The sequence below is a fragment of the Verticillium dahliae genome, genomic scaffold (genome assembly GCF_000150675.1).
Source record: "Verticillium dahliae VdLs.17 supercont1.3 genomic scaffold, whole genome shotgun sequence".
NCBI lineage: Eukaryota > Fungi > Ascomycota > Sordariomycetes > Glomerellales > Plectosphaerellaceae > Verticillium > Verticillium dahliae.
In genome coordinates this window covers 2,136,283-2,159,871 of record NW_009276940.1, presented here as the reverse complement: position 1 = coordinate 2,159,871, position 23,589 = coordinate 2,136,283, and the positions used below count along the sequence as shown (strand labels likewise).

Here is a 23,589-nt window from a genome sequence, read left to right as displayed (position 1 = left end):
TCGTACTGGTCAAGGAGGCTGGTCGTGAGAAGGGAGACGTGTCGTCGAAGGAGCAGGACTCTAAAAGAACCATTCACATCAGCGCTATTCAAGAAGCTGCAGTAACAGCCCCGAAGACTCGATATTGACCAACGAAACAATAACTCACCCAGCCAATGGACTCGGGACGAGAGAGCGACCGCGGGCAGCAGGAAAAGAGGTAGGACCAGTGAGGATCAGAATAGAGAGTGGGAAAATGAACGCTGGTCTTCCGGGTGTTCATACGACCTCTTGTGTAAGTCTCGCTCGGCTGTGATCAGACCCAGACGGTATGATGCAAGGAGCCCGCGTAGGTATTCAGACTGAGGGCACCTTGACTCCAGTGATTCCCACGATGTATGGCCGAGCCGGATGGCGTAGGGGATTGCCAGGGTCCAAGGTTCGCTGACTTGATCTTGCAGATAAGATAACAATCGACTCTTAGCCAGTTCAGAGCGCGCTCTGGCGGCGCTGAGTCAGCCAGGCGGCCTTCCTGTTTGTAGGCACCCAGGTATCCAGGAGCAAGCCAGGTACCCAATACAGGTGGCACCTTTCCCAAGGCGACTTGACGCCTCTGTAACACCCCGATCGAGACAGTACGTGTTGGTACAGGGAACAGCGCAGTGGATTTACCTCGGCATCGCCTTCCAACCCTGGTTATGTCTCCTACCTACAATGAAGCTGTTCGCCCCTCACCTTTTTGCCAAACATGATCTATCTGGGCGTCGCGAAGCAACTAGGCCCTTGACAACACGATCCATTCCATGACGAAGGCGCTATTGAGCAGGAAACCAGGTCTTCGCGCAATTTCACGTTGTCTTTTTGTCCATCACAACCATACCGTCAAAGGCATGGCAACTCAGTTGGCCGCACTGCCTGCGATCGAACGGCTGAGTCCGGCATGCATCCGCATTCTTGGCGGGAATCCAGGCAAATTCACCCTCCAGGGCACCAACACTTATCTCCTGGGCACTGGAAGGCGCCGCATTCTGATCGACACGGGCGAGGGCAAGCCCGCTTGGGCCGAAACAGTCAGGTCTGCACTTGAGGAAGAGAAGGCGTCTATCGAAACTGTGCTTATCAGTCACTGGCATCATGACCACACCGGAGGCATAGCCGACATCTTGAACATCTGCCCGGAGGCTCAAGTCTATAAGAATGAGCCTGAAGATGGGCAACGAAATATCGCCGACGGCCAGACCTTCGGTGTTTCGGGGGCCAGCTTAACAGCGGTGCACTCCCCAGGTCATACTACTGACCATGTGGCCTTTGTCTTCCACGAGGAGGACGCCATGTTCACGGCAGATAACGTACTGGGCCACGGCACAGCCGTTTTTGAGGACCTGGGTGTCTATGTTGACAGTCTCGAACGTATGCGTTACATGTTCAAGGGGAGAGCTTATCCCGGACATGGACCTGTTGTCTCCGACGGACCGGCCAAGATTGTCGAGTACATCCGCCATCGCCAGGAACGGGAGAACCAAGTTTTACGAATGCTACGGACCTCTCATGAGCGGGCTGGTGTCGGCAGTCAATCGGATGACTGGACCGTCATGGAGCTTGTCAAGGTCATATACAGGGACGTCCCCGAAGCACTGCATGTTCCGGCAAGTGGTGGGGTGTTACAAATCTTGCGCAAACTGGAAGCAGAGGGTCAAGTAGCACAGACGCCAGACGCCGAGAGGTGGATCACGAAAGATAAGTCGTCGCTGTGAACAGCTGTCGTGCCTCTGCAGGGAACAAGAAAAAACGCAGTGTATCAACAGTTGAATTGACATGCCAGATTATCAGTAAGGCCCTCATACATGCTCTTCATGTTAGAGGGGATCATTTCTGCTCGTGGATACGTTCACAGCACGCCACTCCCTACACACGTTCACATGGACATCTCCTAGTCGCACTCGGCTTCGGGACCTCCCGGTGCATCCGGTGCTACCTGGCTTGGACAGCTCCGATGTCTTACACTGCATCATCGGACTGTATATTGTTCCCGAACATCTGAGCGTTTGTACTGTAACTGTTGTCCTTGTCGGATTGCTCGGGGTTTCCATGATAGTAGACATCGCCACAGACGTGTGTCATTGGGTGTTATTCGCGTTCGGGAGGGGCTGACAACCCGCCTATGCTCACGCGTACATCAGCCCGTCTTGGCAGTGAGGGTAGCTCGTCTGAATATCATGACGAGACACCAGCCAATTGGCAACCCTCGGTGGCATCAAGGCTATGAGACAATTGTAAGCATGCCGAAACTCGAGAGTGAACACAGGCGTAGGTCGACGACGACGGAACGTTCCCTTTTTTTTGGGGGGGGGGGGGGGGGGGGGATAACGCTTGACCTACATTGGGTGCCTTGGTAATTAGTGTGGTACTCTGTCGAGGACTATTGCAGATATCCATTCTCTGTCCTCACACTACCTAAGTCAGCCCCACCGACGTCTGGCCTGCTCCAGGAGATCATTTTTGTCGTGACACCTAACCCACCATTATTCTCTTCACAGTGAACCAGCCCTATGCTCCCGCCCACATGCCCCCACCCATCATCGTCCACCTCACTGCGTTAGGTTCCATGGACTGGCACATGGTCCGAATGGAGGTATCCTGGCAGTCGGCCACTGCAAAGACAATTCTGCCGAGCGGTTGCCAGTCTTCGGCACCTATGTTGCCCATGTTTCGTCTCTCCATAAGCATGCCTGTCACATATCGTATGCTTGGCCTGTAGTGCGTAGTCAAACAGGACGAGACTCGTTACTGGTTGTTGGAAACCTTGATCTTGTGAACACCAGTTTCTCGTCATTATGAGTATCGCCGGAACCCTCGGAAGCAGCCTGTTGGTTTGCAGTCGCTGATGCCATACCCTTTCACTGTGATTAGCCAGGCGGGCCTGTGACCTGACAAACTGCATGTCAAGGCATCTGCCCGAATGGTTCACATTGCTCATCTCTTGACCGCTCAAGCCGACTTTCCGACGTGACGCCGCGCGTGACGTCGTCTTGCTTCGGGCATCAAGTCACAGACCCACGAAGTCAGTGGGCTGCACAGGGTAGGTTCGGCCTCATGAGCTCCTGACACCAACGACGGGCTCCTCATTGATGCAGCTATTGTCCGATATCTCGACCGGATGCGGGCACTATATGAGGTTTCCTCCCATCATATACAGTGGTCGGCCTCGCTTTTTTCTTTTGCGTATGGAATTGTCAATTTGGATTGCCTTGTTGAAAGATCCAAGTGGTCGCTGAGGTGTTTGTTTCGCCCGTGTGTGCTGCCCAAGTCTTCAACACACATCATGTCGAGCGCTACACCTCCCCTCATCATTCTCATCCTGTCAAATATCATCACACCGGTTCTATCTCACGACAACGGCCATGACGCTGCCACGATGAGCGATGGTGGCTCACATACTGAGGCGTTGCCTCCAAGTTATTTCGACCTGGCAGACCACGCTGCAGCCATGTATGCGCATATCACGCTAATGGTGGTAGCATGGGTGCTCGTGCTTCCCCTTGGTAGGTAATTCTTCTTCCAAGCCATGTCTTACTAGATAAGTATGCGTCTGATATAGCATACAGCCGTGATGCTATCTCTTGCCCGTTCGAGATATACGCTTGCTTCGCAATCCGTATTCCTGGCCTTCAACGCGCTGGGCGTTTTGGTTGGCGCCATCTATAATGCTGCGACACCGGACTTGTACCCCAACAACGCCCATCACAAGGCCGGCTGGGTGTTCACCTGGATCGCTCTGGCGCAGGTTTGCATCGGGCTTTTTGGCCGCACCACGCGGTACTTCAGGGTTCGCCTACACACTCGCGAAGCAAGCTCCGATACAGTATATCAGGCCGTGACTTCTGAGTTTATCGAGTCCGTGGGGGACAACTGCCAGCATTATGGGCTCCAATGTTCACGAGGTTGCCGCTTATCACACGACAGTGGCCAAGGCACGGAGCCCGACATTGACTCACTGAGTGGCCGGTCTGACGCTGCCATATTGCCTCCGGTATCACTGCCTTTTTCAGACCAAGGGCATGAGGACGAAAGTGAAGGAGAATATGACTCTGCAAATCGACGCCCGATGCGATTCTTATGGGACGCAAGTCGGAGCTCCCCACGCTGGTTTCGATTGATATTGGATTCGCTGTTATCACGGGCCTGGAAATGCTGTTTGGTGATTTACGATGTTCTGGACAGAACCATCTTAATCCTGGGGTTCATCGGACTGACTTCGGGTGCAGCGGCCTACGGGCGTCTCTTTGTAAGTGGTGCCTCTTGGACAAGTCTGAAGCTAGGGACAAGAACCAGAACTAATTTCTGCAGGAAGGTCGAGCAATATACGGTGGCATGGCTCACTGGATCAAGGGCGGCGTATTCTTCTGGCTTGGAATCTTCACCTTGGGACGTTGGTCCGGCAGTTTTGGCAAACTCGGCTGGGTAAGTTATAACCAAAAATGATAGATAAAGAACATGAGAGACTGACCTCGGCGCCATACAGGCATGGAACGCCCGCGCTGGAGGATCACAAGACAAGTGGTATCCCTCTGCCGAACTTGTGGAGAGCGCTCTGATATTCTCCTATGGAGCAACAAATGTCTTTCTAGAGCACCTTAGTAGCACGGACAAGACTTGGACACCGCGAGACCTAGAACATGTTTCCATCACGATTCTATTTATCGGTGGAGGCCTTGTAAGTCATGATCCCAGCCGCTCCGTGCCCCGAAGTCACTTCTCTTGGTGCGCTGCTGACAACCTAGTAGCTCGGTGTGCTTGTTGAATCGACTCGTGCGAGAGATCTCTTGTATACAACAGGCACAGAGGTTGCTTTTCCTGCCCACGAGGCAACACGGATGGACGGAGAAAGGACAGAGAAACAGAATGCTGCCGAGCCGCCGAAGCATTATGACTTTTCGATTAATCCCGTCCCCGCCCTTGTCATTCTGCTGCTGGGCACGACCATGAGCTCGCATCACCAGAGCACCATGGATTCAACTATGATGCACAAGCAATGGGGCAATCTTCTTACCGGTGCCTCCATAGCCCGTGGCTTTACCTATGTCTTGGTGTATCTCAAACCGCCGAGATCGATCCTGCCGTCGAGGCCACCGACGGAGCTTGTGACTTCATTCTGCCTCATCACCGGAGGTATCATCTTCATGGCTAGCGTATGCAATCACCAAGGTTCCCATTCCAACCACGTACTTGGCTAACAAGGTACAGAGCACTGACACTGTCGAGGGGCTACGTCACTATAATTTGGATGCCATGTTTGTATATACCGTCGTAACCGGCATTGTTGGCTTGTTGATGGCGTGGGTTATCATCGTGCTTGCTGTTAAGGGTGCTGCTGTTCGCCAGCAGAGGAGGGCCCAAACCTCTGCACGGACGTCTAACGAGCGACAGGGTGTATGACAGACACCTTAAGGAAATGCAGCGGAGGTTCCGTCTTTCCTCAGATAGACCGTATTCCTTCCAATTGATCTGGCTGGTTGTTGCATAGCTAATCCATACCCTCTTCTTTACTTTCATAATCGAATAGAGTGTTGTAATCATGAGCTGGTTGACGGCTATTGTCTCAAAGCCAGCCAGATGCGAAGGGAGGGTCGCCCAAGCGACCCTAATGTGCCCTTTGGTTTGTCCTCCACGAAGACTCCATCGACGCATGATGTTTGGAGAGCTGCTGCCGGCACATCGTGGTGATGCCATTGAAGAGTGAGATCTGATGAAGGCACCACAGCCGTATTGCCGCTGCACCCAAATACGACAAGATTGGCAGCAGCCATGGACGGCCATCGTTCAGTCTGAGAACACAAAATATCGCGTCCAAGACGTTGTGAGCTGAGACCAGACGCATTGGTATCTGTAGAGGACTCATGACCGACCATCGCTCTTCTTGCCTTTTCGCTTCTTACCGCCACTTTCAGGAACAGCCTCTCTATCGTCTGCCCTAATCTCCTCCTCGGCCGCCATGGATCTTACGACCCGCGTCTTGTCGACATCGGAATAGAGAGCTACGCCCTGCTGCAGCGCATGAACGAGAAACTGAACTGAGTCAGACTTGAAGTCGTCGGCCTTCCGGGCCTTGTCGAGGTCCTGCGCGAACTCCTGGGTTGTGCGCTGCAGGTAGAAGGTATTGAACTCTGCGTCTGCTGCGGAGGCCATGGCAGCTGAGTGGTAAAAGAAAAGGCCAGTTACTCGAATGTGAGGAATTCAGAGGATGTACGTTCCAGGGGCTGCGACATGTGTAAAGAGCTTGCGCTGCAATTGCTGAAGTCCGTCGATGGGGTAAAAGAGTTTTTTTCCCAATGAGCCTCGATGATTGCACAGTGTGGACACACAGTGCACCGACTACGTCAACCACGGCAGTGTGTACTACACTTCCCTTTTGTCTCTCTGAGCACATTGTATGCGTAACAGAGTCAGATTTGTGGCCTTCAATCCTCAAAAGAAAATCAACGTTCAGCCATTGCCCATTATCAGTCCCGTGTAGTTGAATTTCAAAGTATCTGCGCGAACCATGAGACTGTGGAATTGTACATGATGCGCGCAAAAGCCCCGCAGCAAATGTTCTATGAATATCCTCATCCGCCCAGTCCCGCATCCCAGGAAAGCATGTGAGCCGTTATGAATCTCTTCAATATGAGCTACAAGCCCGCTCAAAAGCGTGTTGTGGCTACCGCCGGGCGTCTATGCTGGCCCTTGCCGACTCGATGCTCGGTCGCATGGAAGAGCTTGAGCTGCGGCGACGCCTTGCGCGTTGCTCGCCTGGGTCAGATGGGTGAAGTCCGGATGACTTGGCAAAGAGGTTTAAGATATCCGTGAGGGACACGACCCCGCTCAGACGTCCTGACAGGTGCGACCCCGGCAGCGCAGAGGCCGGCACGCTGTGTTGCTGTTGCGTCGGCAGCGGTGACGGCGGTACCGCACCCGCGGGAGGCACCAGGACAGATGACGAGGGGCCGAGCAAAGGCGTTGCGGGAGCTGATGGCGAAGGTGAAGCCGATTCTACCACCCACATGCGATGAGCATGCGTTGCGACGAGCTTTGCGACAGTGTGAGCTAAAGTTGAGTAGGGGTTAACGTAGAAGACTGGGAACGAGTCGCGTCCGTGTTCAACGCCTCGCTCGTTAAGTATGACTGATATGAAGTGCAGGCAAGATTGCTTGAGGAGGGGGGCGCTGGCGGCATTGGTGAGGTGTTTGACATCGGCTGTTGAAATGTTGCCGACAACGTTCCGAGCATTGTCAATAACGGCAACGCTGGTCAAGCCCTCCGTATTCATGAGAGCCAAAGCTTCGGCTAGAACCGTGTCACAGCTGGCACATTGTATTAGCAGAGCACATGGTAGAAATGACCGATAAACCTTGACCCCTGACCGGGCCACTTACTTTACAGCAATAATCTGCTGGGTTCCAATGGCCAAATCACGAAGAATGGCAGGGTAGAGTCGGTCGATGGCCGGGAAGTTAATGCCCTCATTCCAGAAGAACTCGACTAATTTGAGCTGGCTCAGCATGCCAGCAACATCACCTGATGGCCCGCAGACGAGGACCCTATGGATGCCGCTGCCGAATATCTCAATGGCCTTGTCTAATGTCTCATCAAAGGGTAACGTGACCAAGGACTCTTTCCTGCAGATGGGTTGTATGTCTTCAAGTGTAATGGGAGTGCCATCCTGGGCCTTGGTGGCAATGTCGTCGAACAGACTGACCTGACCTTCGTCGGGGTTGGCAAGGCCAACGACGACCAACAGATAGGCATTCAGATCATTGTAGTCGAATGTGGAGATGGCTGTTGTCGCAGATGCGTTTTGGCGGATGAGGACGGCATTCATAGGAGCATGTTTGACAAGCGTCTAATGAAGTAATCACGGTCAGCACTCACAAGCTATCAGAGGTTATGGGAGGGGGTTGCGGGGGGGGGGGGGGGGGGGTCCTATACCATTGAGGCCTCCTCGACGCTCGTGTCGAGAGTAGCCCATTTCACGTCCTCGGGTGACACCAGTTCGTTGACCGAGATGTCGCGCCAGTCCCGGCCGGCGAATCGTGGGTTTGAATGCTTGTTCGCAGCAGGCGGGTGGTTCAAGAGCTCCTGCACAGCGGCTTGGGTGAAGGAAGGATGGCGTTGTGATCGGGGGGAGCCAGGGGCGTTTCGCATATTCTCTGCGAAGCTCGAACGGTGACCCGCGGTGTGGGAAGAAGCCTTGGTAATGCTGGACTGCGATGGTGTCCTCTGAATTGCGGTGGGAACGGCTGCCGCAGCGTCCTTCAGCGGACCTGTGCCTGCCCCTGCACCTGAACCTGAAGCTGGCAGGTCCATGGCGCGTTTCTGGTGTTGGGATGCCTTCTCAGGTGGAAAGGGGTAAAGACTCCGCCAGTCGCTTCAGATTATTATTCCGTTACAAGTTTCTCTGCCAGATTTGGTTGTTGAGAGGTGTTTGGGAACTTTCAAACGGAGGTCAACAAGCTTTCGACACTTGGAGCTGTGTTGTGACGATCATATGACGAATTCGGTGCAACGACGCAGGATGTATCACGGAAAGGGGATGAAAAGACTGCGCAAGGGTCTCAATGTAACGGATATGGGTAGATAGATCATTCGTGTGAGTTGTGAGAGTATTGCATGGAGGTCAGGTCAGTCAGGAACCACAACCATCCAGCTGGACTGGAGGGGGGGCCTTGGACGAAGCTTAGGATCAAACAACCCCTCACCTCAGATCATGCGCCGCTCTCTGAACGAAAACAGCGGGTCCATCTAGCGATAAGACGGTCGATGGAAGGCGGGGTTGCTATCGGTGACTATGGTAACAGGGTCATCCAGGCGGTGGCAGCTGTCCATGACGGTGCAAGCCACTCTGGACCCCTCCATTATTTGACTTTCCAGCTGCCATGGATGCACAAGTGGTTGCCCGCCCCATGCCGCCCTTCACAATTCACCCCTCAATTTTTTTTGTTGTTCCCGCCCTGCCATCCTATACCTATTCCCATCCCTCCCGCTCCATCCTTCATTGTCGAGCCTGCGAAACCACAAAGGGCCATTTTCCTCGTGCTGTTTTTTGTTGGACACAACAGCCAACACAGAAAGAGGCCGGCCTGGATTGCTTCTGGCTCATCGTTTACCTACCAACCCTTTTGTTGTGTCTCCCAAGCGTCCCCCGACAAACGACGCGACGGACTGACCGACACAACGCCGAAGCCTACGTATCAGGAACGCCCCCGCCCGAAGGCTAAAGCCAACGTGCTCAATCCACAAAGTTATTGGCTTGTCGCGAGCAGCAAAGCCATTCCTGCTCGCCTCGCCTGCTTCATACCACGTCTGTGTGACACATCGCCATCTCGGACTCGGCTGGGGCTTCTACATACACCCGCCTCCGAAATAGCTCGAAGGAAATAACATCAGCCTCAGCACCACTCGCAGCCATGTCGATTCTCCCCGCTGATGTTCATGCGGAGCTGACCCAGCTTCTGCAAGCTCTCCAGTCTGCCGACAACAACACTCGAGCCCAGGCTGAAGAGCATCTGCAAAACAACTGGACGAACAACCGTCCCGAGATCCTGCTCATGGGTCTTGCTGAGCAAGTCCAGGCCGCATCTGAGACTCCGGTTTGTCGAGCCTTTCCTATCGCGACTAGATCTTGGAACAGCTTTCGCTGACTTAGCCTTTCGTCTCGCAGGTGCGCTCCTTTGCTGCTGTCATCTTTCGCCGAATCGCTTCGAAAACCCGCAAGAATGAGAGGGGCGACTCGGTAGACATGTTCATTTCGTTGGCCACAGACCAGGCTGCTGTCATTCGCCAGAAGCTTCTCGAAACCCTTGCAGGCGATTTCGACCGCTCCGTAAGGAATAAAATCAGCGATGCTGTTGCCGAAATCGCGAGGCAATACACGGAGAACAGTAAGGCGCCGATAATGAGAGGGTGTCTCTTTGTTCAAGCATCATGACTGATCTCCCGACAGATGACTCCTGGCCCGAGTTGCTTGGCGCACTCTTTCAGTTGAGCATGGCCCCTGAGGCCGAAAAGCGGGAGACAGCCTTCCGCGTATTCGCCACGACTCCCAGTGTGATCGAGAAGCAACACGAGGAGGGCGTCATGCAGGCCTTCCAGAAAGGCTTCAAAGACGAGTCGATCCAGGTTCGCTTAGCTGCCATGGAGGCCTTCGCAGCCTTCTTCCGGAGCTTGGGCAAGAAGGCCCAGGCCAAATACTACCCGCTCATTGCCGATGTTCTCAATATTCTACCCCCCATCAAGGAGACACACGACTCTGAAGACCTCAGCGCCGCCCTCGTTGCTCTAATCGACTTGGCCGAAACTGCTCCCAAGATGTTCAAGAGCCTGTTCCGTAACCTTGTGCAGTTTAGCATCTCCGTCATCCAGGACAAGGAACTCGACAGCCTGTGCCGTCAGAACGCTCTCGAGCTCATGGCCACATTTGCCGACTACGCACCCTCAATGTGTCGCAAGGACGAGTCCTATACCAACGACATGATCACGCAGTGCCTGAGCCTCATGACGGATCTCGGCGAGGACGACGATGATGCAGCCGAGTGGCTTGATTCCGATGATGTAAGTGCTTGTATTGAAGATTGTAATACTGGAATGTCCTCTAATTTGATCGCGTTTGCAGCTTGACCAAGAAGAAAGCGATCTGAACCACGTCGCAGGAGAGCAATGCATGGACCGTCTTGCCAACAAGCTTGGTGGCCAAACGATCCTCGCCCCAACGTTCAACTGGCTTCCCCGGATGATGACTTCCATGGCGTGGAAGGATAGGCACGCGGCCCTGATGGCCATTTCTGCCATCTCTGAAGGTTGTAGAGATCTCATGATCGGCGAGCTAAGTCAGGTACTCGACCTTGTCATACCTGCCCTAAAGGATCCCCACCCGCGTGTGCGTTGGGCAGGCTGCAACGCGCTTGGACAAATGAGCACCGATTTTGCTCCAAAGATGCAGACTGACTACTACGACCGCGTTCTGACAGCCATCGTACCCGTGCTTGAGTCACCAGAGCCACGTGTCAAATCGCATGCAGCTGCTGCTCTGGTCAACTTTTGCGAAGAGGCCGAGAAGGAGACTCTCGAACCCCATCTCGACGGCTTGCTGTCACACCTATTCCAACTTCTCCAGAACGACAAGCGCTATGTGCAAGAGCAAGCTCTCTCCACTATCGCCACCATTGCCGATGCTGCAGAGGCCGCCTTTGGCAAGTATTACGACTCTCTGATGCCTCTTCTTGTCAACGTGCTCCAGCGCGATGACGAAAGGGAATTCCGTACCCTTCGCGCCAAGGCCATGGAGTGTGCCACCCTGATTGCGCTGGCTGTCGGCAAGGAGCGTCTTGGACAAGATGCCATGACCCTTGTTCAACTTCTGGCCAACATTCAGGCCAACATCACTGATGCCGATGACCCCCAGACACAGTACCTCATGCACTGCTGGGGCCGTATGTGCAGGGTGCTCGGTCATGAGTTCCTGCCTTTCCTCGCCAATGTCATGCCTCCTCTGCTTGAGCTAGCGAGCGCAAAGGCCGACATCCAGCTCTTGGATGACGAGGAGCAGGTAGAGCAGATCCAGCAGGAGGACGGCTGGGAGCTGGTGCCACTCAAGGGTAAGATGATTGGCATCAAGACAAGTACAATGGACGACAAGAACATGGCGATTGAGCTCTTGGTTGTGTATGCCCAGGTGCTCGAAGGCCACTTTTCTCCCTACGTTGCCGAAATCATGGAGAAGATTGCCATCCCGGGCCTTTCCTTCTTCTTCCACGACCCCGTCAGATTCGTCTCGGCCAAGCTGGTGCCTCAGCTCCTGGGTTCCTACAAAAAAGCCTACGGCTGCCCCTCAAATGAGCTTGCAGGCCTATGGACCGCAACGGTGGACAAGCTGCTGGAAGTCCTCACGGCTGAGCCGGCCATTGACACATTGGCTGAAATGTACCAATGCTTCTACGAATCTGTCGAGGTTGTGGGCAAGGGCTGCCTCAGCGCGGACCACATGTCCAAGTATATCGACTCGGTGCACTCGGCACTCGAGGACTACAAGGATCGCGTGGCACAGCGTGCGGAAGAGAAGGAGGGCGCCACAGCAGACGATGTCGAGGATGAGGCTGAGGAGACGCTGATGGCCATTGAGGATGACCAGACGCTCCTGTCAGACATGAACAAGGCGTTCCACGCCATCTTCAAGAATCACGGCGCAGCATTCCTTCCGACTTGGGAACGGCTCATGCCCACGTACGAGGGGTTCCTCAAGTCGACTGATCCTACACAGCGCCAGTGGGGCCTCTGCATCATGGACGACGTGCTGGAATACTGCGGGCCGGAGAGCAGCCGATACGCCAACGTCATCACGCAGCCACTGATCGATGGCTGCCAGGATGTCTCGCCGGCCATCCGGCAGGCGGCGGCGTACGGCATCGGCGTGGCGGCGCACCGAGGCGGCGCACCCTGGGGCCAGTTCCTCGGGGGGGCGCTGCCGTACCTGTTCCAGGCAACACAAGTGCCGGACGCACGCAACGACGAGAACGTGTATGCAACGGAGAATGCGTGCGCGGCCATTGCTAAGATCCTGCACTATAACGCAAGCCAGGTGCCGGATGCGCAGGCCGTTGTTGTTCAGTGGCTTGAGACATTGCCCGTTACCAACGACGAGGAAGCGGCGCCGTACGCGTACGCTTACCTTGCAGAGTTGATTGACCAGTGAGTACCCTTCGTTGGCAGGCAGAGGGCCTTCACAAGGAAGAAATACTGACTTCGAATGACAGGCAAAACCCCGCAGTGATCGGGCAGGCAGGCAAGATGTTTGTCATGATCGCACAGGCGCTCGAGAGCGATGCGCTTCAGGGGCAGACGGTGACCAGGGTAGTGGCGGCTACCAAAGCGCTGCTCGCCAATGCGGGCGTGGACCCTGCGCCCCTGCTGCAGCAGTTCCCCGCGGAAAGCCAGCAAAGGGTTGCGGCCTACTTTGCGTAGAGTATTGGGAAGACAGTGGGACTCGGACAGTGATGTGATGATACCAGCAGCAAGGTGCAGGAAGATGACTGCACGCTTGAGGTGGGCCGAGTTGATGCCAGTCTTGTAGAGGAGCTGAGCAGAAGTAAGCTCGAGCAGGGCAAAGCGACCTGGTAGCAGTAGCTGCACGTGGCTCAACCCAGCTACCTAAAGAAGAAGAGGCGTTCATAATGAATACGAACCCAAATTACGATGCTGATGATGCTAGCAGGTGCTGTTGGGTACTTCAGGAGGTGGACGACGCAAGACTAACAACGCCCGACACGCCGCACTGATGCCTTTGTCGGCCTGTGCGATGCCGATGAGGCATCAAGATAGTCAGTTGGATAGAAATGGTGAATGTGGAAGTCCGGATCGTTTAGATGTGAGATGAAGAGTACCTTATTACTAACGTATGCAGCTTGCATGGCTTTACTTTAGGTACCTCAGGTGCCCTACCTTACTTAGTTCATCCTCTCCTCGAAGGTGATGGGTTTCGGGATGAGGATGAGGCTTTCGCGGGGTGTCGAGTCGTCTGAACATACAGCCTGGCAGCCACCCTGGAGCGCGGCCACGCAAAACGAAACTCCCTAGAGATTACCTAGCAGCGGTGATTAAGGTACCTGGGTACCTAAGGTACGTTGGGTTGACCTTGGTCTCGGGACGCCAGGGAAGGGCGGGCAAGGATTGGTTCTGAGTTGAGCAAGCCTATGACGACATGATGTCCTGTTTCCGGACTTGTGATTGGACGCTGACGTCGCACGGATATCTTGCAGGCCTCGACATCTGCATTCTTTCTTGTTGTTTCTGGATCTGGGTCTGTTTCTCCCCCAAGGTAGGTACCTAGGTAGAGTAGGTAGGTACCTACGGTAGTAGGCGGTTCTCCCCGTTCGCTGGACGAGTGCTGTGCTATGGCGGGGGTTGGGGTGGGTGGCTACAGTGATCCGCCCACCCTCGAAAGTTCACATAGTGCACCTGTCTTGGAGGGGCCTGCCTGTCTTGACGGTGAGCGGCATATTCCTTCTCACCACGAGCTCGATGAGCTCCCATTTTACGATTCCACGCCTCAGCGTCAATCCTGGGCCTCCTCAGGCCCACCCTCCCCTAGTTCAGGCACCCGGGCCAGCCGCCTTCAAAGGAGAAGGCACCCGAGATACTGTTCCTAGCGTACCTTACCGGACCTACTTAGGTGAGTACGTATAGGATATTACTGATCTGCGGCTGGGCTGGGTGCTGCAACAATCATTGTTGTCCACTCCATTGGATCGAGTCAGCAGAGCCAGATCTGGGTAGGAGTCAAAGCCGAGACGTAAATGGGAGGACAGCATGCACCCGGAACATGGAACATTTGCAAATCCCATGTTCTCTGGCCTACCGTCTCCCCACTGATCGTGTTGCGCTTTCACCAGCACGCCGAGTTTGGGAAGCATTACGGCTGAGGCGACGTTTTCCTGCTTAGTACATGCAACTGGAGGTAGGGAGGGAGTGTTCGCCCTTCGCCCCTCCTCGTTCGGCACCCCAAGCGAAATATTCTGCTTTTCGAAGTAATGAACCAACCATCCATACCTTCCCGGAAACGAAACCCCGACGCCAGAGCCTTTTTTTTTTTCAAAAACCTGTCCCCCCCCCCCCAAAGGGGTTTTTTTTTGCCCCCCCCCCCCCCCCCCCCTCTCGCTGCGTCAGTTCTGTCCAGCGTCCCGTCCACAACACCTGACCGAGAAGAGTGCGACTGACCATCGACTCGGTCGGGAATCTACCGCATCTTCACCCAACTGTCGTCACCAGGCCACCCCCCCCTCCCCTTCGCAATTGCCCATTTACTTTCCCAGTCTCGCCAAATTTCCGATCTCCATTCCGCCCTCTCCAGTCCCATTCATTCCATCCCATTCTCCTCCCCCAGCCCGATTCAATCCTGATCCTGTCCCCACCCTACCGACACGATCCCTTCCCACAGATTTCAACTGAACGATTGCATCGACGGCATCAACAACATTAAGGCGAAAACACCTCGGAGAGCCCAGAGGACAAAACCCCTCTGGTCGCTTTCCTACCTGCACTATCATCACCACCTGGCGGCGCTCGCGCTCGTGAAAGACAAAGACTTCGGTACAGCCAGATCTGCGACCTCGACGCAATACGCCTCGCACGACATCGATCGCGGCTGAAAGGCCGCAACAGTCCAACCCTGCCTGGCTTCCAGTACTGATGCCCTCAATATGGAGTCCTACTATCAGGCACAGCTCTCTCCCCAGGAGATGCAGCATCGCTTGTCGCAGCAGTCAGCCCAGCATGCCCAGCTTCAATCCCAAAACCAACCTCCGAACCCAAGCCAGGGCCTGAACCAAAGTCTGAACCAGTCACAACAGCAACATGCGCTTCAACGCCAGATCTCTATGCCGATGGCTTCGTCTCAAGGCCACGGTCGCCAGCACATGAATGCTATGCAGGATGGCGCCATGGTATCGGGGGATTCTCTCGACGATATTATTCGCAACAACCGATCCGAGATCCAACGCCGCCTGAGTATCCCGAACTACAGTTCCCAGATGGCGCACCAACATCGTCAACAACAGCAGCACCATCAGCAACAGCTTCAACAACAGCAGAACGATGTCGACAGGAGGGTGTCCATGATGGAGTTTGGGACTAACTCTGGCCAGTATCGAAACTATCCCTTCAGCGGCCCGAACATGGATAACGCCCACTTGAACAACAACTACATCGCCATGTCGAATAGCATGAGCAACATGGGCAACATGGATAGCATGAATAACGTCAGCATGTCCGATATTCCGTCCCATATCGACTCGTTCTCGGGCCAGGACATGATGATGCAAATGTCCCCCAGTGGTGCTTTCCCCCAGTACTCGACCGAGGTGCTCGGCTCCATGATGCCGCAGAGCTTCGCCAACATGAACATGAGTAGCATGGGGGCCCAGCCAGGCGGCATGGACATGTATGGCTCACCTGTCATGGAGCCTCAGTTTTCTCAGACTGGCCTCAAACCCAACGGCGGAGATGTCCAGATGGCCGGCTCTCCCGAAGACCAGTCCCTCGGGACTAGCACGGCACCGCTTATAAACAACCTGGACCTTGGCATGACCGGCGTCGAAGGAATGGCCGCAACTCCAGCTCCAGACAATCGCCTTCTGGCTCAGGCTCAGGCTCAGGCTCAGGCTCAGGCTCAGGCTCAGGCTCAGGCTCAGGCTCAGGCTCAGGCTCAGGCTCAGGCTCAGGCCCAGGCCCAGGCTCAGGCTCAAGCTCACGCCCAGTCACAAGCACTTGCCCAACAACAGGCCGAAACCCAATCACAAACCCATAAACAGGCTCAACCCAAACGACTGCCATTTGAGCAGGACCAGAGCCATACACCCGTGAGCCAAAGCCAGGGCCAGAAAACCAGCCCGCCCAGCGCCCAGTCCGGGGCCTCCGTACAGGCGCCAGCCGCGCCTTCGACGCTGACACGGGACCTGTCAACCAACAGTTCATCAACACCACCGCACGCCTCCTCTCTCTCTACCCCGCAGACGTCACAGGTCCAGGCCGCCCATTCAGCCGCCACTACGCCCGCTGCCGGCCCTCAGACACCGCGACTCGATACAAAGGACAAGAGCGTTTACTCTAAAAGCGGATTCGACATGCTGAAGGCATTGTGGTACGTTGCGACTCGTAAGAACCCGGAAATCCATCTAGGCGCTGTGGACATGTCTTGTGCCTTTGTCGTATGCGACATGTCTCTGAACGACTGTCCCATTATTTATGTGTCCGACAACTTCCAGAACTTGACCGGTTATAGCCGGCATGAGATTGTGGGACAAAACTGTCGTTTCCTCCAGGCTCCAGACGGTGCCGTCGAGGCTGGTTCGAAGCGCGAGTTTGTCGACGATGCTGCCGTGTACAACCTCAAGCAAAAGATTCACGAAGGCAAAGAGGTCCAACAAAGTCTCATCAACTATCGAAAAGGCGGGAAGCCGTTCCTGAATCTTCTGACCATGATACCCATTCCATGGGATGACCCTGATGAGATCAGGTTCTTTGTCGGCTTCCAGATTGATCTTGTCGAGTGTCCTGATGCTATTGCCTCCAGCCAAGATGCGCAGGGTGTCCAGGTCAATTATATGCACAGCGATATCGGGCAGTACATCTGGACACCGCCGAACGCAGGTCAGTGGGGAGCCGGGAAAATGGGCAGACGTTGGGAGTCGATGATGTCTCGACCCTGTTGCAGCAGTTCAACCCCAAAGGCCTTGTTTCGGACTGGCACAAACAGTCCTGGGACAAGATGCTTCTGGAGAACGCAGATGACGTCGTTCATGTCCTGTCCCTGAAGGGCCTTTTTCTCTACCTCTCACCCTCATGCAAGCGGGTCCTCGAATACGACGCCGCTGAGTTGGCAGGAAACACATTATCCAGCATCTGCCATCCTTCCGATATCGTCCCAGTAACTCGAGAGCTGAAGGACACAACACCCGGAAGCCCGGTCAACATTGTCTTCCGTATCCGGCGGAAGCACAGCGGTTATACGTGGTTCGAGAGTCACGGCTCGCTGTTTGTCGAACAGGGCAAGGGACGCAAGAGCATCATCCTTGTTGGCCGCAAAAGGCCAGTCTTTGCACTCAGTCGTCGTAACCTTGATGCGAACGGTGGCATCGGTGACAGTGAGCTGTGGACGAAGCTCTCCACATCAGGCATGTTTTTGTTCGTATCGTCAAATGTTCGGTCTCTCCTAGACCTGCAACCGAACGATCTCATTGGCACTAGCATTCAAGAGCTCATGCGGAAAGAGTCACGGGCCGAATTCGGTCGCACGATCGAAAAGGCACGACGTGGTGAAATTGTCACTTGTAAGCATGAAGTTCAGAATAGGAGAGGGCAGGTACTACAGGCACAGACGGTTCTGTATCCTGGCGACGCCTGCGAGGGTCAGAAGCCCACCTTTCTACTCGCTCAAACCAAACTCATCAAGGCTTCGTCCAGAGCAATCGCACCTGCAGCAACACCACCCGGAAGCGTCAAGTCCACTGGTAAGAAAGGCCAACTGCAGACATCATCGACTGGAGGCACCGAGGCCCAAGCGGGCGGTATCGTGTCAGCGCCAGCAGGCGGGGCATTGGCTCTGGGCACCCAAGATGTCGCACTCGCAGCAGACGACAACATATTCGACGAACTGCGTACTACCAAGTGCTCGAGCTGGCAGTTCGAGCTGCGGCAGATGGAGAAGGTGAATCGAATTCTGGCCGAGGAGCTTGGCGGTCTTCTTTCCAACAAGAAGAAGAGAAAGAGAAGAAAGGGTGTGGGCAATGTGGTCCGAGACTGCGCCAACTGCCACACACGCAACACGCCCGAATGGAGGCGAGGACCTAGTGGTCAGCGTGATCTATGCAACAGTTGCGGCCTGCGATGGGCTAAACAGGTAAGAACATGCGACCCCCTTTCCTTCCAAACGGGCAGTACCTAATCCACCACTCATCAACAGACCGGACGAGTTTCTCCCCGCAATTCGTCTCGCGGCGGGAACAGTGGTGATGCGGCAAGTAAACGATCCAATTCGCCCCATCAATCTTCACCACTCCATCGTGAGCTCGGTGCCGATGGAGTGGTCCATGCCGAAGATACTTCGGCGGGTAGCGGCGCGCTGAACCCAGCCAAGGTGCATGCAACAATGCCCCCGCCCAGTCAACCATTGCTTGAGGGGGGTAGCGGCGCAGGCATCACATCGATCCGCGAAGAACGAGAGATTTACAACACCAACTAGACGGCCATCGACATCCTAGACAGTCCCGAGGGACACTGTGCATGAACTCGAGATACCACTTTCTATTCCACTTCCTATCTTACTTCTTCTATCTTGGACTTCTTCTCTTCTTTTCATCTTTTCCTTCACCAACTTCCTCAGAAGGGCCGAACACTTGGCTTGCCGGCATTCTGGCAGCCGGCATTCTGGCGACGATGGACATAGCTAGCTTCTGTTTGAAGGCGGTATGGTGGTTTCTCTCTCATTCCGTATATAGTACAATTGGTGATGCGGAAGACGACATGGGGCGTTCGGCAAACTACTATTGGGAAAGTCATGAGCCATTTCTTTTCCTTACAAGTCGTGGTGGGGTCGATGGATATTTCCGCCCCTCCACTATGGTATGAATGGGATAGAAAAGCAGCACGGCAGCATCGGAGGGGCAAGCGAACTTTTTTTTTTGGAGTCTTGTACTGGGTGCAGTAGTGGGACTGAATGTTGAGTTCGTATTACGAGATACACGATTTTCAATCCCATCCATGACTTTGATCATCGCACTGCTGGTGTGTCTGGAATGACTGCATGGCATCATTCTTTTCCTATGTACAAGGAGGAGAAAAACGACGATTGCGACTGTTGACTCGGAAAGTTATCTATTGTGCTTCCTGCAGTGGTGTTATCTACCCATCATCTCTTGGCAAACGCAGTGCTGAGTTGAAATTAATCACACTCTGAGGAGACATTCTGGTCCCCCTTGTAGGCAAGGAAGGACCCGCGTACCCTCTTTGCTTTATCAGGGGGATCAAGAAGAAGGCAATCAGACTGATCAACTTGGAAGGGTAGTCCTGATCTGCTGCGCAAACACCCAGTCCAGGGGAGAAAAGGGACGCGGAGAGGTTGGTTATGGAGTTTCATCCACGGAGAAGCAAGAGATGGACAATTTCACTCTTTCCCGGTGTCTCGACGATCACGGTATCATGGCATTGGTCAGACTTTGCGGTCTCTGCTGGATCGATTTCTCGGGCGCCGTCCCGGTGCTTGTCACGAGCTGCATGGCGGGCCGCTTCACAATCGCCGAGCTTGGAGTTTTGTCATGATCGTTTTTTCTACCTTTCTTTCTCCTCGATCTCCATAAAACCATGCCGTTTCTTGGCAACCCTGACGCCGTGCCGGACCCAATCGCATCCTGAGAACCGTCGAGCTTGTGCTCGGCTCCTCCATCCAACGCCGTGGTACACGCCAGAAAGATAAAACAAACCATCGAGCCGAAAGAGGGCGGGCGGGAGCGGGATCAACGATCCTATCACGCACAGTCCCCCTTCCCCATGTTCCTGACCAATCCGTCTAAACCAAACGAGCGGGCCTTGTCCGGAGCAACCATTGCTGCTCTGGCGCGCTCGAGCACGTGCTAGCCATGCTCTGCATAGAAGCCGAGTCGTGCTGTGAGCCGGTGCGCGTCAAGGCGCGCGACAATTGTGGCAAGAAACAAGGAGATGCGGGCGGAGCACAAAGCTTTGCGTCGTTAGAAGGACATGCCGAACCACCTGTTTCGCGTACAAAATGTCGTCTTCTCCCTGCAATGTGATGTCTGGATTTGTTCGGCCTCGTCATGGGTCTCGTGTCCTGCCGTCTTGTCTGTGTCGCGCACTTTTCTTCATCATTCGTGAAACAAAACGCCGTGTCGTGTGCATGCAGATGTTCGAATAGCAGAAAGGAAAGGGGGCGTTGCCGAGGACATACTGTACGCCAAAAGGAAAGAAAGTCGAAAGAAACAATCTGCCAACGGTCCTTGGCGCATGCAGTTTTACCACTCGAAACGCAAGCCCGGCATCGTTGCCAAGCGTTAAACTGGTGAACTTTGATAGAAAAAGAAAAGAAGAGCGGCCTAGTCGAAAGCAACGACCACGGCCGGTCAATGTGAGGTATTGTGATTTGTGGATGATCCCTCAACCTACCTCGCCCAGGCAGGCGAGAAGAGGGATCTGCAAGGCCTATCCAGGCAGTAGACAAGGAACATGATACCCATACTATTATGCATGGGATCGTCCAGGCGGTGCTGCCGTAGGGTCGGAACAATGACCGAGGGGCAGCGCCTCTGTTCGCAGAAGGCTGGTGCACATCTGGTGGCGGTGACTCGACACAATTCAGATCAGGCAGGACTTTCGTCCATGCTGAACTCCCAGTGCTGAGCCCCTCAGGTCATTGTTCTTTGACTGATCAAAGAGCTTGTCAAGTTTGACCCAGTTGCCATGGCTGATGCCAATGCAGCCGTGGAGAAAGCTAGCCGCCGTAGCATCTCCTCGCTTGACGGCCATGTCATGCTGGAGCTGATACTGCTGGTACATGCCGTAGGATCGGTTGACTATGCGTCTCAGCTTGGCTGTAGGCAGTGTGTCAAGGTTTTCACCCAGACTGGCGGTGATGTCGCCTTCCTGTGGCAGTTCGCCGTAGACCGGGTGGCACGCGTTCTGGACGTGGGCCGTTCGCACGCTACGGTAAGGCTGTGCCGGCCGGGGATCCTGTTGAGCAGTCTGCTACGACTCGTCAACAAGAGCCTCGGCAAACTTGTCGAGAAAGTGCAGTGAGAAGCGGTGACCCCACTGGGCCTGAAAGTGGCGGTCACGGAACGTGGCCGACGTGTTCTTCTTGAACGCGTACAGCTCGACGATCCAACCCGACTTGAGGGCTTGCTCCACCTTGGCGAAGAAGCCTTTGGAGAATTGGGCTTCGTTGCCGTCACCTGTGGCGAGCACAACGACGCCGGGCGTGCCAGCGATGACGCCGTCAATGATATCGTCGGAGATTTTCATCTGCAAGATTTCATCGACGCCCTGCTCCTGCATCTTGCGCGGGCTCGTCTCGAGGGGAAGGCCGTAGCCAGGTCGAGCCTGCGCCTGTTCGTTGGGACGGTAGACTCGCTCAAGGATGTTCGCGTCATAGCCATGCTCAACAAAGGCGTCCAGTGTCTTGAGCTCCTTCTGGCCGGGCTTGGCGGAGCGGCTGCCCGCGAGGACACGGCTCTTGATGCCGCGGTCGCGCTCAAGGATGAGCTTGATGCGGGCGAAGTCGAGGACATCAGCACGGCGTGAAGTGGGAGGAAGGCCATAGCCGCGCTTGAGCTCCTCCTGGCAGCCAATCATTATGTTGGACCAGTCAATGTAGACGTAAATACCGTTGGCGTACTGAGCAGGGAAGTCAGTCATGCTGTCCTCGTCATGAGACTTGAAGTCCGCCAGAACGAGGCGCCGCAAGTCGTCGAACGTCGTCTTTTCCTTCTTGGGCGGCGCAGCGACAGGACCATTCATGCGCTGAGCAAAGGCAGCGGCGCGCGCCTCGACGGTGGATTGGCACATGCTTGAGAGAGCGAAGCTCTGATGACAAACATGAGATCCATGATGCGTAAACTTTGCGGCCACAAGGGAACTAGGCATGCCCAAAGTGGGCGAGGCCGGAATCTCAGGCTCAGGGGAGCTCGAGGGGTTCAGTTCGGGAGAGAAGACGTTGGGATTTTCGCCGTCATTGCTGACTGAAGTCTCGACCTCGACGGGCTCTTCGCGGTGGTCGCCATCAGGCATGGATTGGGCATGATGGGCCAGCGTCTGATTTTCAGATGCATCTGTCGATACGAAAAGGTTGGCAAGGCGGTCTCCGAGGGCAGGCTGGTCGGGGAGCAAATGGTTGTGGTCGGGACCTGAATCCCAGTCGGTGGTAGGGTCTTTGTGCACGCCAATGTAAGCCCAGACCTTCTTGAAGTCGCCGAGGCGGTTAGGGTTATGGTTCTTGTACAGCCTGCGGCGACCGGGACTCAGGGGGCGTTTACGCTGGCCGGCGACCATGCGCACAGCGGGCGTTGAAGCAGGCAGCATCGAAGGTTTTTTATTTGCTGCCCGTCTTGATAGGGTGTGATCAAGGGGAAGTGGGGATGATAAGAGGAGTGTTGCAACCGGCAGGAGCCATATGAAGAACGGCGAACCGGCTTTTCGTGACACGGAAACGCCTTCCGTATGAGTAAACGATGGCTCTTGGCTCTAAGGAAATATGTAAGCTGGGTGCACCGCCAGATGATTCCAATGGATTAAAACAAGAGGAAAGACCAGGCTAGCTAGGTAGCCAAGTTGCCCGTGTAAAGATGTTCAGCCGGGGCAAGTAGAGATGGGCAGAGTCTAAACGCCGTAACGTTTACACAATCTTCGCAACCCGGCTAGCCACATATCTTTGCAGAGGCCAGGGGACATAACATAAGAGAGTGCAGCCCCTGTCATCAGGGATCGGGGCAAGGGGGTAGGCATACCAGAGTAGAGGATTGCGTCGGCAACGAGAGTAGCGGTTGTGCGGCAAGAGGTGAGCGTTTACGACGACGGTAGGCAACGGTGTGAAGTCGTGCGGTCAGGAAAGGGTTGGGTAGTAAGGGAAGAGGGTCTAGGGAGTTTCCCTAGTTGACAGAAGCCAGCAAAGTATATGGTTGCCTCGTGTGACTGAATAGAGTACACAAGAAGGGAAAGAGCGCGCTATTGCCGAATCCAGCAGAAACAGGGGTTTCTGAGCTACGGTAGGTACAAAAGTCGCTTTTACAACAGTGCTATGTATGGGGTATTGAGCGGCTTACTTCTCACAAATGTTGGAGGATGCAATGGTAGGTAAGGTAGGCAGATGATGAGGGAGGGAGAGAGGTATGGCGGCAGAGCAAAGAGGTACGTACACTAGGCGGCACAATACTATGCGACACAGAACTCGAATAGAGCAGAGAGTGAAGCCTTGGACAGACAGTATTTGCAGCAAATCAAGAAAGGCTCTAGATGCAATGGCGCAGTGAAGGGGAAAATGCGTACAGACGAGAACAAGAATTGAGAAGATCAAAGTGAAGG

The 23,589-nt window shown here is 54.7% G+C and overlaps 6 protein-coding genes across 6 annotated transcripts; 4 read left to right on the top strand and 2 right to left on the bottom strand.

Annotated features, from left to right (window-relative positions):
* Positions 1-588: 588 nt before the first annotated feature.
* Positions 589-1,810, top strand: VDAG_02325 (metallo-beta-lactamase domain-containing protein). Its single transcript, XM_009658354.1, has one exon. It carries the CDS (start codon positions 870-872, stop codon positions 1,731-1,733), a length of 864 nt encoding a protein of 287 aa, XP_009656649.1. The 5' UTR covers positions 589-869; the 3' UTR covers positions 1,734-1,810.
* A 1,389-nt stretch (positions 1,811-3,199) lies between these two features.
* VDAG_02324 (uncharacterized protein) lies at positions 3,200-6,265 on the top strand. The gene is made up of 6 exons (XM_009658353.1): positions 3,200-3,521; positions 3,585-4,264; positions 4,327-4,440; positions 4,502-4,693; positions 4,764-5,168; positions 5,224-6,265. Exons 1-6 carry the CDS (start codon positions 3,302-3,304, stop codon positions 5,413-5,415), a joined length of 1,803 nt encoding a protein of 600 aa, XP_009656648.1. The 5' UTR covers positions 3,200-3,301; the 3' UTR covers positions 5,416-6,265.
* Positions 6,266-6,676: 411 nt separating this feature from the next.
* VDAG_02323 (sds23/moc1) lies at positions 6,677-8,322 on the bottom strand (the record flags this gene model as incomplete). Its single annotated transcript, XM_009658352.1, has 3 exons — positions 6,677-7,319; positions 7,392-7,858; positions 7,945-8,322. 3 exons carry the CDS (start codon positions 8,320-8,322, stop codon positions 6,677-6,679), a joined length of 1,488 nt encoding a protein of 495 aa, XP_009656647.1.
* Positions 8,323-9,422: 1,100 nt separating this feature from the next.
* On the top strand, positions 9,423-12,972 carry VDAG_02322 (importin subunit beta-3; the record flags this gene model as incomplete). The annotated part of the gene is made up of 5 exons (XM_009658351.1): positions 9,423-9,605; positions 9,677-9,896; positions 9,959-10,566; positions 10,628-12,699; positions 12,765-12,972. The coding sequence occupies 5 exons, from the start codon at positions 9,423-9,425 to the stop codon at positions 12,970-12,972; spliced, it is 3,291 nt and encodes a 1,096-aa protein (XP_009656646.1).
* Positions 12,973-15,206: 2,234 nt separating this feature from the next.
* VDAG_02321 (uncharacterized protein) lies at positions 15,207-19,273 on the top strand (the record flags this gene model as incomplete). The annotated part of the gene is made up of 3 exons (XM_009658350.1): positions 15,207-17,154; positions 17,292-18,403; positions 18,467-19,273. The coding sequence occupies 3 exons, from the start codon at positions 15,207-15,209 to the stop codon at positions 18,743-18,745; spliced, it is 3,339 nt and encodes a 1,112-aa protein (XP_009656645.1). The 3' UTR covers positions 18,746-19,273.
* Positions 19,274-20,868: 1,595 nt separating this feature from the next.
* Positions 20,869-22,560, bottom strand: VDAG_02320 (uncharacterized protein; the record flags this gene model as incomplete). The annotated part of the gene is made up of 2 exons (XM_009658349.1): positions 20,869-21,156; positions 21,274-22,560. The coding sequence occupies 2 exons, from the start codon at positions 22,558-22,560 to the stop codon at positions 20,869-20,871; spliced, it is 1,575 nt and encodes a 524-aa protein (XP_009656644.1).
* Positions 22,561-23,589: the final 1,029 nt, after the last annotated feature.

Coding starts and splice junctions, on each gene's coding strand:
- VDAG_02325 (XM_009658354.1), top strand. CDS start 870: ATGGCAACTCAGTTGGCCGCACTGCCTGCGATCGAACGGCTGAGTCCG.
- VDAG_02324 (XM_009658353.1), top strand. CDS start 3,302: ATGTCGAGCGCTACACCTCCCCTCATCATTCTCATCCTGTCAAATATC. Junction 4,441..4,501: donor GTTTTGGCAAACTCGGCTGG/GTAAGTTATAAC, acceptor GGCGCCATACAG/GCATGGAACGCCCGCGCTGG. Junction 5,169..5,223: donor GTATCATCTTCATGGCTAGC/GTATGCAATCAC, acceptor AACAAGGTACAG/AGCACTGACACTGTCGAGGG.